Below are 15,508 nucleotides of genomic sequence, written 5' to 3'. Positions count from 1 at the left end.
TTGCTGCATAAAGAGTGGAACCATCCTAAATATTTCTGTAACATACATGTGCGAACACGTATCAGGGGACACTGGCCTAATCTAGGGTTCCAAGACATGAGTATATGGGTGCTTAAAGGTGTGTGCATGTTATCCACATTTTGGGTCAGAACCATACATCAAACCATGGTTTGGTAATATATGTAGAGCCCTGTGCTTGCAGTCTCTCCCCTCCTCCCTTCCTTCCTCTCTCTGACACTCTGATTCCCCCTCTCACTTCCAAATTAGGGGAAAACCATCATTTTCTGTTACACGTGAACTGGTCAAACTATGGTTTGCAAATCCCAGTACAGAACACACAACAACCTAATTGCCACACGAAGTACCTTTGCAGCTTTTTAAATATTTTACTTTATTTTTAAAAGAAATTATAGAAATACACACATTAATATTAATTAAAAATCCCTCCCCAATCCATCCCCCAGCTCAAACAGTTTCAGGATTCTTCTTCTCCCCTCCTTTATTTTCTGTTTCTATTCCATGAATATATTAATTCATCCTATTTCATTCCTTTATTGTCTTCTTTTCATGAGTCCCACAGATTTCTATAAGCTTCTACCAAGGTTGTTCCATTCTACGCTTTTTTCATAAAGTCTGTATATTTTTGCCTTCTTGAAGGTGTCTCTGTTCTTTATTCTTCTGTGCACTCTTAGCTTCTGTGTCAACTTTTCATTTATTGCTATGTCCCAGATTTTCTTTTTCCACAAAGATATTGTCAGCATCCGGGCTGTCTTCTAATTACTTGCAATTAATTGCCTCGTGGCTCTCAACAAGAAATCTCTTGATCAGTAATTCTTTCTATTTCTTGAAATACCTTGTCCCAGAATTTTCTAACCCTCCTACATTCCCACCACATATGCCGTTAATACCGTTAATTCCACATCCTCTCCAACACAAAGGTGATAGATTCTTATTCATTTTCGCTGACTTCACTGGTGTCAAATTCCACTTCTGAACCAACTTTAGTGCACCTTCTTTTATTTTGGTGGATATTGCTTGAAAGGGAAATCTATCTAAAAGTTGTTTCCAGTCTTCTTCCTCTGTCTCCTCATCAGTATCTCCCATATCTGCTTTATTGTTACATTCATCCCTATCTCCTGCTTTATCAGAATTTTATATATTTGGGTTATTATACCTTTATCTCCTAACTGATAATTATCTACAAATTTTTCCCATTCTCTTAAATCTCTTGTACTGTAGCAGAAATCAGAGTCAGAGAGACCACGGAGTAAAGAAAAATGAGTATTCTTTATTTAACGCGCGGGCTTAAGGCTGGAATCTTTTCCAAAGAGCCAAAAGCCCCAAGGCATAGCCACACATTACTTTTATAGAGATGATGACACACAAGCGACCCTTTCTCCCACCCCCTCTCCTGTGGTTTTACAGTTGGTACAGTTGTTTATAGTACAGGAAATGGGCCATAGGACATTCTATCTTGAGAACAAGGATACAGTCTTGCAGTAAGCAAAAAGGCAAAATCATGACTGTGTTGTGCAATTCAGCTTGCTGACAGGGGAAGTCTCTACATTGCTGTTCCTGCCAAACTATGCTAGCTCAGCAAGAACATGAGACCACTTAGTCTGACCCCCGACATGGCTGCTACATTCCCCCCTTAAATGCATAATTTTATTACAATTATAGCATTTCATTACACAAGTAGACATCTCGGTTGGCAAGGCATAACACAGGATTTTTATGGCAACTTTCTTATTTAATATCTTGTTGAGCTATTAAAGCATAGCGGGCGGCTGTTTTTGTGGCTGAGGCAATAAACAGATTGTTTAAGCAACGCATAAACCAGGGGATGCAGAGGCATAACAGTACCCCTACCACTGCTAATGGTAAAATTAGAACAAATAATGCTTTGAGCCAGCTGAGATCTGGAAGCCAAGAGGTCAACCAGTCGAGCCAATTATGTTGCTCTATTTTGATGTCAGCGACTATTTGGTGCAGTTTGTTGATCTGTTCATCTACAGCATTGCCATTATCAGTTAAGTTAAAGCAACAGAGCTTTTGGTGTGTCTCACAACCCAAATGAGGAAGAAGGAAGAGGTAATCTATACCAGCTCTATTTTCTAGAACCGCACCTCTTAGATCACGCAACTTCTTTATTTAATAATGACAATGCTCGTGAGGTGGCATTTATACTTTTTGGCCAAGCTGCACGCTAACCGGTTGATTTTCAGACCATCAGCCAAGGCTAAACCTGGAACACCAACTAGTGACATCGCTAAGGCCAATTTTTCCGAGTCAGAGTATAGCTGCACATGACTATTACAATCTTCAGTCAGTTGCAGTGCTCGAGGCTGCCGTTGACGGATTTTTTAGGCCACGGGGGAAGGAATGGCAATAGGCGACTGAGGCAACATGGTTGGTTATCGGACAAGTTGGCAGGAATAAATGACCAAGTGCGGGAACCACATGTCTAAAACTATCCATGAGGCAAAAGTATGTGGGCCTCATTAAAAGATATATTTTGAATTTTATTACAGTGGAAGCGGGGGGACCAGGGATGGCTTTACATTTTCCGGAAGATATTTGACAATTGGGCATTCGCGCACACGTAGCATTTGTTTCAACAACAATGGGGGTGCGTAAATTCTGTAGGGGGTAGGATCTTTGCAACCACGCCCCAATCAGCATTTTGGGAGTAAGTTAAACTTACACTATAAACTCTTAACATGGTATCTTTTTGAATTCTTTCAGGATGGTTACAGACAGGTATTAGACATGCTAATAAGCCTGTTTGCAGGTATATCTTTTGGTAAACAGAAATACTTTATCCCAGTGATGTTAGCTAAGTGAAGCCAGTAATTATCAGCAAATTGCTGGGACAAACTACCTTCTCCAGGGGCAGGCCCCCCTTTTTTATATCTTATTAGGGAAACACAATACAACACTACTAACACTACAACACGCATGTTTGATCTTCTTTGGGATCAGACCGTACGCCGGGGAGCTATTCACCCGGCTAGCTGCAGCAGGGTCTAGTCCCCTTCTTCAATTCTCCAGGTGCAGGTCTGACCGTACGCTGGGTGGACAGTCTCCAGGTGTGCCCACAGTAAGGTCTAGCCTGAGTCTTCTTACTGCCTTTTCAGAATGATTTTTAAAGGATTTTTAGGATGTCTGTTTACAGTCCATTCCCCTCCTTTCACTCTCTTGACTCGTGTTTAATGTACACAAGTTCATAGCTGTGGGGGTGGAAAGTATAACAGTTTTTGGTCCTCTCCATTTGGGAGTCAAAGGGTCATTTTTCCCTCTTTAATTCATACTTTATCTCCTGGTTCAATCTCTGTAATGGGAATTGAATTGAAAGGATGAATCTCTGTAATGGGAATTGGGGCTTATTTTCTAAGACAAAGCGACGCTGGGCTTGAAGAACTTTGCCCAGTGTTTAGACTTCTTGTTTAAGGCTAACGTTTGCTTGCTCTTGATGCTGCTACAGTGTCAATTATGAAGTCAATGTCATGGCCCCTCACAGTGGCAGTGACTAGGGGCTTCCCAGGGCTGAGATTAAGGGGGCCCGGTCTGTCTTATTTAAGACTTTTGGCTTTAGCCACTTTAATGAAAGGGGCTTCTTTATACATTTTTATAGACCCCTGCTTTCCAGTTTGGTTGCTAACTAAGCTGTCTCCTCCCTCGCCCGTTCTGGCCCCTTTGGTTTTCTCTTTCGTGTATTTGATTTATTTCATTTGGGCATTCACGCCACCAATGACCATCTTGTCCGCACTGGGCACACTGTTTTTTTCTTAAGAATCTTCTGCCTCTGCCGGGTCTTTTTCATTTCTTTGTCTACGTTTTCTTGGGCCTCTGGTTCGAGGGGGCATACTGGCAATAGCCATTTAAAAGACTATAAAAGTACGCTCTGGGGGCTTTGGTGGCACCTTGCAGCACTTTAGACACTTTGGTTATATTAACTGACTTTTTCATACTTGCTGTCATGGCTTCTAACAGCAGGGTTTGATACTGGGTGAGGCGCTTTAGCCCCGCTTGTGTGTTGGGAGAGAGAAACCTCTCTCCCTCTCTTGCTTTTTCTCTCTTTTGCTGATCTGCCTGTATTGCAGATCATGTTTCAAACTTTTTATATAAAACTTTCCGCTCTATGCACCAGCCTTGTCTTTTTGCAAGTTAAACTCACTTACTTAAACTTTTCTGCCCTACACTAGTCCCAATGACGCACATTTGGGATAGGCTCTTCTTCTCTTTCTAGTTACATTTTCTTCATCTTAAAGAACTATTACATTATTGTGGCTACTTTATCCCAGGTAATAAGCTCCAGGCACAATCAGCTGCTTTTAATTTACCCTGGGGGCAACTATGGCCACGCTTTTTTTCTACAAATGTTTTTTTTTTCTTTGCCTCTTGCCTTTTCTTTCTTCTTTTTTTTCCCCTTCTCTATCTGTCTGCTACTTTCTCTATTTCTGTCTTTTCTACTTGCCTTTGTCTTTTCTCCTTGTCATCCATTGGGAACCACACTTAGTATTATTTGGAGTTGCAACTAACACTAATCTGCAAATATCACATATATTTTATGATATTTAAGAAATCATAAAATATACACAACAAACTTTTTCTGCAATTTAACACAATGAATGGAAAGCACTTTTAGCACGGTAAGACATGATGGAGCAGATCCAGCAATTATACTGCTCTTCTGGCTGAAAGCTCAGGGCCCATTAAAATCAAAGGATGGGCATACCCACACACGCAAAGAGTTCTAGGTCACCATTTTTGCATCGGCAACTTTATGCTGCATGAGTTCTGGCAGAAGGAAATCTAAAAGTCATAGATCAAACTCAGCCTGCTGTACACTGAGCTGACTACAAACACAGACACACGGTCCACAGCAATGAGAGTTTAAGTTTATCAAAAGCTTCACAGCACTGTCCATGGAAAGTCTTTGACAATTCAAAATTTTAGTCCATGTGCAGAGTGTCTCTAAAAAGCCCAGATGATGGAGCCAAACAGAGAAGGCTCTGGGCAATGAAGATGAGATATTTCCAGCAAAGGCTCTCCACTTTTGCATCAGTTTAAAAAGGGAAAGTGTGGCCCTACACCCCTTCTGACAGACAAGGGCCTTTAACTTTTTAGCAAGGCCTCTGTCTAAACAGAGCGGCACAGCTCAGCTCTCTAGCCGTGACGCTTTAACTTGGGCAACTCCTCTGTAAATTCTATTTTACTTCTGTCAGGTTCTCACAGACATTTTAAAAACTTACTCTTTTTTTTCTCTTCTAACCTGGTACACGAAAGCACTGAAACACTGAGTGCCGAAACATGGTCTTTCCGCTTCATTCTGCTTTGGGACAGTCTTATGGCACACTTTTCACTCGAAGAGGGGTCTAGCCTGTGCTCTGGGGGCTGATTCTTCACCTTTATTTTCTATTTTGCCTTCATCTTCTGGGTCTTCATTTTCAGTTTCCATTTCTTAGGGATTTCATCTCAATTAGGCGAGGTGATGATGTTGCACAACTCAGAACGTTGTGGGCAATTCTCCTGCTGCCCTCCCGGCGCACTAGGCTAACGGTTACTTCTTCAGCCTCACACTCCCATGCTACGTCAAAAGCCAGGCTGTCTTGCAACATTTCTCTGATTAACAGCCTCAGATCTTGTTCTTTTTTTTTTCTCTCAGCACGACCTTGAGCTTTTTTGCTATTTCCTCTCTCTATTCTGAATCCTTTTTAAAAAATCTTTTTCCTTTTTTTTTTAACATACATCTCAAGGGGGTGCAAGTCTTGCTTCCCCCACCTCCCATAGCCTCTCTCCTAAGATAAAGACAGACACAAGGAGGGAAAGGGGATTGGTCAGTGAGTAAAGGGTCTCACTGGCCGACACAAAAGGAATTTCACACCACGCACTTTGCTACTGGCCTGGGCACCCGGACGGTCAACGGTATGCATCAGAAACCGCAGTAGCCACTCACACAATCATCAATCTCTCTCCACTGCATCCATATGTCCCTGCCACCCACTTTTCCCACTTTTCACCAGAGCGGAAACTGGCTTCCCCAGCTTCCTCAGCTTCCTACTGAGTACTGGCGTGCTGGGTACTGGCGCCCGCTCGGGGGTGTGATCAGGCCCCCCTTCTACTCACAAGGAGTAGGTTCTTTTCGTATACGTATACTAACACTGACCTTCTTCATAAGGCGGGGCCCTCTTTTTTTCTGCCCAGTGGCCTTTCTCCCTAAAGGCGGGGCCCACTTTTACTCCATACTTGCCTTACTCCTGAAGGCTTCCAATGTGGGTTTCAACTCAATTGCAGCTGCGATACAGGCAGGGCTCAAGTTCCTTCCTCCGCTTCCCAAGGTTCTCTTGCTGCTCGCTACCGTTTGGGCGATCCCGGCGCAGGCTCCCTCCCGTTTACCCGACAAAAAGGTCAGTGGCGCCAAGAAAGGGAGGCGTGCGCCGAGCTCTCCCTCCTGGTGCGGCGATAAAGAGCAGGCAACTGCCACCTCTCTGTCTCAGAGCCTGCCACATCCGAGTCACGGCACCATTTATGTAGCAGAAATCAGAGTCAGAGAGACCACAGAGTAAAGAAAAATGAGTATTCTTTATTTAACGCGTGGGCTTAAGGCTGGAATCTTTTCCAAAGAGCCAAAAGCCCCGAGGCATAGCCACACATTACTTTTATAGAGATGTTGACACACAAGCGACCCTTTCTCCCACCCCCTCTCCTGTGGTTTTACAGTTGGTACAGTTGTTTATAGTACAGGAAATGGGCCATAGGACATTCTATCTTGAGAACAAGGATACAGTCTTGCAGTAAGCAAAAAGGCAAAATCATGACTGTGTTGTGCAATTCGGCTTGCTGACAGGGGAAGTCTCTACATTGCTGTTCCTGCCAAACTATGCTAGCTCAGCAAGAACATGAGACCACTTAATCTGACCCCCGACATGGCTGGTACAGTACTTTGCTTTCTTATCCTTCTAATTCTTATACATTTACTGATTTGCATCCATACTAACCATGACATTGCCATACCTTCTACACGATTACGCCATATGTGTTCCAATATATCACATTATTCTTGTGTTACAGGATTCTGCTGTTCATAAAAGTTTCTCATTTGGGTCAATCATATCTCTTTCAACTTATTTTTCCCCACTGCTTTCCCTTTTATATGAAATTCTGGATGCGCCCCAATTGGTATTAATGGAGAAACCCCTGACATTAGTTTATCTTTCCTGAAGTTCCATGCTTTTAATAATCCTTTTATTGTACTTCCATTATTACTTATTTGTTGTTTTATAAACTTCTTAATATAAAACATATTTTGTAATTCCTCTTCCCATAATCTCATCAATCTCCCTTCCATTTCTATCCAATTTACCCTCACCCCTTCATTATTGTTAACATATGTCTTAATTGGTGCGCATCATAAGTTTTTAAATGTAGTATACCCCATCCTCCTTCTTCAGTAGATATATATCTGAAAGCCTTTGCTGTTCATGGCCTTTAAGTCTTAAAAATAAAATTTTATACTGTTTTGCCATGTTTTAAACCTTTTCAATGGACCTTCTTGTGGAAGCACATTAAAAAGATAAGTAATTTTTGGTAATACAATTATTTTTATAGTCATAATCTGATCAGAAAGTGTTAAAATTATCTTTTCCCATCTGGCTATGTCATTCTTTATTTCCTTCCATAACTTCCCATAATTTAGTTTCAGCACGTTCTTCTGCCTTTTAGAGACTTGAACTCCTAAATATCTATGGGGGCATTCCTATGGCTGCTAGACAGCCATAGGATATCATGTTATCCAGGAACCGACCTCAAAGCCCACGCACCGAGATCAGTTCCTGGAGAACTGACCTCCCCTCACTTCCACACCGCCTCCGAGGCAGCACGGAACAGCCCTGTCCTCTGCCCTCACAAGAGGAGTGCGGAGCGGCTGAAAAGGGGCATGGCTGGGGGCGTTCCGGGGCGGGCAGGGTGGAAATGCCTGTACGACACATCCTACGTGCTGTACGACATAGGACACATCCTATGTGTCGTACAGCAGCCTCCTTCCCCGCTCCGTCTTCCCGTGGCTAGACAGCCACAATCGGCTGTCTATCCGAAAATAAAGGGCAGGAGAAGCGTGGAGGGTACGATTCCCTCTGTGCTTCTCCTGCCCTGCTTTGGATAGGCGGTCGCCTCTTGAGTTCAGAGGCGGCCGCCTATCTGGATAGGATTGTGCCCTAAACGTTTTTGTTACTAAGGGAATAGCTGTCATTTTTGAAATTTCTATTTGGTCTTGTCCTATATTCAGGCACATCAAATCAGATTTATTTGTATTTATCTTTAGTCCTGCCACCTGCTGAAATTCTGTTAATACTCTTATCAGTTCCTTTATTCCCTTTTCTGAATTTCCTAGCATAAATAAAATGTTGTCTGCATATAGGTTCAGTTTCAATTCTCTCTTGCCTATGAGTATCCCTTTAATATCCTTATTACCCCTGATTCTGTCAGCCAGAAACTGAATTACCATTGTAAACAGAAGTGGTGAAAGGGAGCACCCTTGTCTTGTTCCTGAATTAAGCCTTATTTCTTCTGTCTCTAATCTATTGTACCTTATTTTTGCTGTTGTTTGTACATATATCGCCTCTATTATATGTTTAAACCCAAACTATACTTATTTAGCAGACTTAATATAAATTTTGGATTAACAGTATCGAATGCCTTGTAAAGATTAAGTGTCATTTATTGCAATGGGGATCTTTCTTGTCTTACAAATATTAATCATACTAAATGCCTTCTTAATTGGATCTGCAATAAACGTATTTGAAAATTCATATTGATCTGCACCTATACAATCACTAATAACTTCTTTCAGGTGTTTTGCCCATATGTTAGTAAATATCTTATAATCCACATTCAGTAGAGATATTGGTATATAGGAGTCCAGGTTACATTTATCTTTGTTTAATTTGGCTATTAATGTTATCATAGGTTATAAGAACACGGCTTCAGTAAAGGTAAGTCCTATCCCGCTAACCTTTTAGAGTTCTTTGAGAGTGTCAACAACCATGTAGACTGGGGTGATCCAGTTGATGTTGTTGTTCAGTCGTTAATTCGTGTCCGACTCTTCGTGACCCCATGAACCATAGCACGCCAGGCCTTCCTGTCTTCCGCTCTCTCCCGGAGCGTGCTCAAGTTCATATTCCTTGCATCGGTGATGCTATCTAGCCATCTCATCCTCTGCCATCCCCTTCTCCTTTTGCCTTCAATCTTTCCCAGCATCAGGGTCTTTTCCAGTGACTTTTCTCTTCGCAGTAGGTGGCCAAAATATTTGAGCTTCAGCTACAGTATCTGTCCTTCCAATGAGCAGTCAGGGTTGATTTCCTTTAGGATTGACTGATTTGACCTCCTTGCAGTCCAGGGGACTCGTAAGAGTCTTCTCTAGCGCCACAGTTCGAAAGCATCAATTCTTCGGCGCTCAGCCTTCCTTATAGTCCAGCTCTCACAGAGAACCAGAGACCTGTTGGTTCAAACTAGTGGTTCTGTGTTGTGGTGTTCAGACCCCACCTCTCCCTATTATCCCTTGCTTCACCTACTGTGCCTATCACCTGAGCGCCGCCTGCCCCTGGCTCTGTCTGTTAGCTGCCCCATCAGCCACAATGGGCTCTAGCCACCACTGCTTTGAGACCTTTGTATTAAGCAAAGAAAGACATAGTAGCATCTATTTCCCACCAAATCTGGAAGAAGCAAAATTCCTTTGTCTGGTTATACGTCTTGGATATACAGTACTGTGCAAAAGTCTTAGGCCACCACCAGCTTTGTTGTTTTAGCAAAGTTTTAATGACCATCCATAATTATTTTTCAGTCTCTATTTTAAGATACAAACAGAAAATACAGGAAATATGTACAGGCAAAAGTCAGTATTTAATGTGACCTCCCTTGGCTCTAAGCACATCTTGAACTCTTTTGGGGAGACTGTCCTGAAGTTTTCTGAAGTAATCTTCTGGTATATTATACCAGGCTTCTTTCAGCACTTCCCAGAGTTCTTCTTTAGATGTAGGTTGTCTTTTATTTCTTTCTCTGTCCAGGTGATCCCATACTGCCTCTATAATATTCAGGTCTGGACTCTGTGGAGGCCAGTCCATGACTGTCAGTGTTTTATCAGCTGTTTTCCTCGCTAAATATGATTTCACTGCATTAGCAGTGTGCTTGGGATCGTTATCATTCTGAAAAATGAAACCATTCCCAATCAGGCGCTTTCCAGAAGGAATGGCATGATGAATTAAAACCTGTCTGTACTTTTCAGCATTCATGATCCCATCAATACGGACAAGATCACCAACACCACTGGCAGAAATGCAGCCCCAAACCAGGACAGACCCTGCACCATGTTTAACTGAAGGCCGCAAGCACTCATTCGTCCATCTCTCCAACTCTTCTTCTCACATATTGTCGATGATGGGACCCCAAAATTTCAAACTTGGATTCATCACTCCATAATACTCTTTTCCACTGATCCTCATTCCAATCTTTGTGAGCTTTAGCATATCTTAGCCTTTTCAGTCTGTTCCCCTTCCACAAAAGTGGTTTCTTGGCTGCTACCCTTCCATGAAGACCATTCCTGGCCAGGTGCCTGTTGTTACTCTAGTGTAAGGGGAGGTCACACTAAATACTTGCCACTTTAGCCTATGGAAACTGTTTTTTTCTGATTTTTTTTCTATTGTTGAATACTGCATACAAATTTCCTGTATTTTCTAGTTGTATTCTAATGAAGAGACTAAGAAATAATTATATATGGTCATTATACCATTGCTAAAACAACAAATCTAATGGTGGCCTAAGACGTTTGCACAGTACTGTATATGCAAGATTATTTATACTTATATGTAAACATTAATATTGGCTCCATGTGGCTTGAATGTTTGGTTGCATAGTGGCAGATGTTAAGCATGTGACCAAGTCACTATAAATCAAATTCCTTTCCTTCTCTTTTCTCCTTTCCCTTCTACTCCTCCTGCTCTCTATATATGAACAATTCCTTACTTTTCCTACACTCTGCTACCCCACTAAAAAGGTTCTTTATTGAGCAAGATATATGTGGGCAAAGCCCTGTTCCCACACTTGTTCCCACCCTTACTATCTTATGGGCAAGTTTCTTCTAGGAGATTACATTGCAATTATGAAACATTATGACATTGATTATTTGAACTAATTACATTTTTACAGTAAGATCCATGTCAATATTTTTTTTAACTTTATTTTTTCCCAGGCCTTATTGAGTTATCAGATGGTCCAGTTTCATTGGAGATGGAGCGGCGCGGGTCCCCCACAACCCCAGGTAAACATACGATTTGGATCTTAGCACTTGGTTTCTTTGTTGTTTTAAGGTGAATCATATCTCCAGTGTTTGAATGTGAGAATAACATTTGTTTGTTTGTTTCATCTGGGAATAACTTCATGGCTATATTAAAGTTTTATAAATATACATAAAAGGATAGTTAACTATAGGATGCTTTAGAAAAGTATAAACACAATCATGTTTTTTTATTTTACAGATCATTTTAATACAATACTTAGTCATCTTGTCTGAAAAGGCATCTTAGTAGAAGTGCTAAGGAACTGGCAGTACAAAACTGTATGGTTTCTATATCATCATTGCCTCATAAGAATTGCTAGATTGTAATGCTTCACTAGAGAAGCCACAACTGGCAGAAAGGTCCAGAAGCCCTGTCAGACTCCAGACTTAACAACCCTTTGCTCCCTGACCCTCAGTCCTAGCCCTCCAAACCTCCTTTGCCAATTATACACAGTCTTGTAAGTCATGCTACATACTCCTTTCTTCAATGAACTCAATGTGGGTTAACAGCAATGAGTTAAAACAATAATGTAATAATTTATAGTAACATAAATACACTAAAATAGCCTTAAAGCAGTAAGACAGTAGGAAAAAAGACAAACAATACAATAGCTATCAAAACAAAATTATCCAGCCATCTAGTAACAGTGTGAAAAGGACGGTTTTAGCTATCCTATGGAAGGCCATTAGAGAGGGGGCAAAATGAGGAAATTCCAGAGCATGGGCACAGCCAACTAAGCATATTTCTTGGGATACTGGGCTACACAGGCTGGCCTCTGATAATGATCTCAATACTACCTATTGGCCTTCAGAGCACATTTACCATATGTGAGGCCTTTTTTCACTGAAACTCAATGAATATTGAGGGAGAAAGCTATCTCATGTCCACTCCAAAAATGATAGTGTGGATTTACTTCTGAAATTGTGCACTGTTTTTGCAAAACACGATGTGGTGTAGCTGTTAGACTTGGAGTATGGATACCTGGTTCAAATCCCTGTTCACTTATGAGGCTCACCATCTAGTGTTGTAGGTTATGAGATGAACTGGAAAAAAGTACCTAGGAAATTAATTTCCTGGGGAGCACTGAGGGAAATGTTATCTCTGCATTTTTTGAAAGCAATAACTCCCCAGATCTTGAGTTAAATGTTCCCCACAAAATTTCCTGTTAGTGTAAAACATTCACACTTTTGCTCACTTTTGTCCCCAGAGGGTTCAAAATGACTGGAAGAGATCTGCAATGTATTGAAATAATTTGTGGGAGACTCATGGAAAAAATGCAGAATAGACAGTACAAAATTTATATAACATGAGTGGAAGGAGCCAGGGTTTTTTTCCTTTCAGATTTTGTTTATGGAAAGGTGGCCCCTTGGCTAGCTCCTTGAGCTCTGAGGTTTGATTTTTCAACTGTATCTTATACATTAGAATGTTCTTAATTTCATTTGCTGTTTGAAACTATGCACGTTATATATGCATTATGCGTGCAGAATAAAGGGCAGCATTGCTGTCTCATTCTCCTATATCTTCTGGAGGGCATCCCAAGACATTAAGGTTAGCCCCTCCCTCTGGGTGATAGGTGGAGTTCAGTCAAGTTGATCTTCTCCAGGCGGAGGGGCTATCCTGCTCTTCGCAGACCAGCTCTGTCTCATGTTAGCTAGGTTCCATCAAGCTCAGTGGTTTTTTACTTTAAAAAAAAGTTTCTTTTTTCTCTCTGCCCTCATTGCTAGTCCAACATGGCCTTAGGGACATGTGTTAGGGACATGGTAGGGGAGGTGATCACCAATTTTTGCAAGTCTGGAAGGGCAAATGCTCCTCGTGGCCTGGGAATCAGCCATCCACAGACTGGGGAGTTTCAGGAAGGACTCACTTTCCTACCAATTCGCACAGAGGAGCCAACAGGCTGAGCCCCACCACCCTCACCCCACTGGGCCAGGTCAGGCTGTGAGAGCCTAAGGTGCAAAAATCCAGGGTGATCACCTGCCATCTCCTTTACAGCCCTTTCCCTTCCCCTAACCCTCAGGTAAGCAGCAGCCAGAGCCATCTGCCAACAAAGTATCAGGGCCATGGCAAAGCCTCAGGCTCAGCCCAATTGTCTACAGTGGTTCAAACAGGTAATTACCCAGGAAATTAAGGGGACCATTTCACAGCTGGTGGGGGAGGAGTGGTCTAGATGCTCACATTCCAATCCAAGGCTCATAAAGTCCACAACACAAGGTCCCACCACTTTCCCATGGGTAGGTCTAGCCATAGGGTGCAGGACTCTTTCATCCAGCTCTTCTCATATGACATCTGGGAACTCCATGGAATTCTCCAATTGAGGATTCAGAGGAGAAGGCAGTCAAGATAAAAGTAACTCAGGAACAAACCCTCTTCAAGATAGCTATAACACCCACCTCCTTGATTATGCACAGGCTAAGACTAAATTGAAGGCTTGGACTGGAGAAACGACCTCAGTTGGATACTCCCTGGCATTTTCCATATGGCCCAGAGATGTATATTGCCTCTGTGAGATCCAAAAAACCTTTGAGTGAAGCTTCAACATCTAGTAGAAGTTGGGACTACTAAGCTTGTCCCACAAGGCCAGTGGTTCTCCAGGGTCTACTCAATTCATTTCTTAGTGTCCAACAACAAGATTTGAAGTTGCTCAACAAATTCCTTCTGTCATTTCAAGATGGAGGTGCTCAATTCCATCATAATGGGCACTTTCAGAACACAATTTGCAACCATCATTGGATATGTTTGAGGTCTATCTCCACATTCTGATCAGACCCAGCCGCTGGTGGTTCCTGCATTTTGCCTTTGAAGGGAGGCACTACCAATATAGAGCCATGCTGTTTGGTCTGATCTCAGCCCCATGGCTGAGTTCTGGTGGCCCTGGTACCCATCAGAGGATGAAGGGCATCTATTGCTACCCCTATCTAGACAACATTCTCATCTGATCCTTTTCCAGGAGAAGGGGTTAGAGCATGTACTAGAGCCCACAGGTTCATGGTGAATGTACAGAACAGTTCATCAACCCCATCACAGCCCCTGGAACACTTGGGGTTGCTCCTGGACAGGCATCAATTTAAGATGTTTATGACAGTGGAAAGACAGCACAAGATCCTTCTAGCCATCCGAGTAGTCGAGAATGAAACCAGGGTGGATCGCAGTCTCTGCCATGCCTGAGGGGCCTCATCTGCCTGCACAGCAAGGAGCTGCATAGGTTGCTCCTTCCCTTCCAGGAGGTGATAAGCAAATGCTGAGGCAAGCATTTCCTCAGGAGCTTCAGGATTCTTGTCCTCCAGGGGACTCAGCCTTGCAACCCTGGTCAGAACAGTGATAACAGATGCCAGTCACCTGGGGTGATGGGCCTACCTGGAGGACTGAGTGACTCAGGCTTTCTTGGTCTCACATTGGGAGTTAGAGGTTGAGGGATTGATTAAGATTTCCAGTCTAGTCTGGAGAAGATCGACCTTGTTTGTAATCCAGAGGGTAGGGCTATCCTATAGGTCTTGGAATGCCCTCCAAAAAATACAGAAAATAGGAATTCACAGTAAGGAACTTCCTTTTCCCAAGTGGCAGTATGAAAACACACATATAGAAAATAATATGAAGCATTGTAGTACCTTGAGCAGAAATTCCCAAAGGATCACAAGCTTGATAGCAGTCTGCAATCCAATTGTGACCTGAACATGATTATGCATGCTCGTTTAATTTGTTTAAATAATTCTCATTACAGATCATGTAAATGGACACTGTGCGAGTCCACCTTCCCAAAGCTGCAGCTCTGGAAAATGCCTATTTAGTGCAGATATTTCAAAAACAAACCGTCGTGGTCCTGTAAAACCTCCGTTTAGGAAAGCACAATCTGCCGCTTGCATGGAGATTCCTTTGCCAGTTACGACAGAAGGTGAGTGTCAGTAGACATATGCATTTGGGTTCTGCTATTTTCACCATTCAAAAAGATTTGTGCAATCTATTAACTATTTAACTTTAACCTTGTTGTAGTAGAGTTTCTGTATTGCTGTTCTTAGGTAGTTGCTAAATAGAGAATTCTTCCTGTGTTTTAGGATTTTTACTAATACTTGTATTACTGTGGTATTTGGTGGAAAATATACAAAAGCTCAAACTACCACCATTCCATAGTGTAACCATGTGGAATATTACAGGGAGTGGTATGTCTTTTGCAAGTCAGA

General features: G+C 42.2%; 1 protein-coding gene across 1 annotated transcript in view; it reads left to right on the top strand.

Annotated features, from left to right (window-relative positions):
• Window positions 1-15,508, top strand: part of STXBP5L (syntaxin binding protein 5L) — a 285,752-nt gene that overhangs the window by 224,137 nt on the left and 46,107 nt on the right. Inside the window, exons 19-20 of the mRNA XM_084835365.1 lie at window positions 11,246-11,314; window positions 15,052-15,222. Of these exons, the coding sequence (XP_084691491.1) occupies window positions 11,246-11,314; window positions 15,052-15,222 (240 nt within the window). The remainder of the gene's footprint in view (window positions 1-11,245; window positions 11,315-15,051; window positions 15,223-15,508) is intronic.

This window comes from Heloderma suspectum, chromosome 2 (assembly GCF_057233095.1).
Source record: "Heloderma suspectum isolate Gila_16-S chromosome 2, 16-S_ref, whole genome shotgun sequence".
Classification (NCBI taxonomy): Eukaryota; Metazoa; Chordata; class Lepidosauria; order Squamata; family Helodermatidae; genus Heloderma; species Heloderma suspectum.
This window is presented reverse-complemented; position numbering and strand designations above follow the sequence as displayed.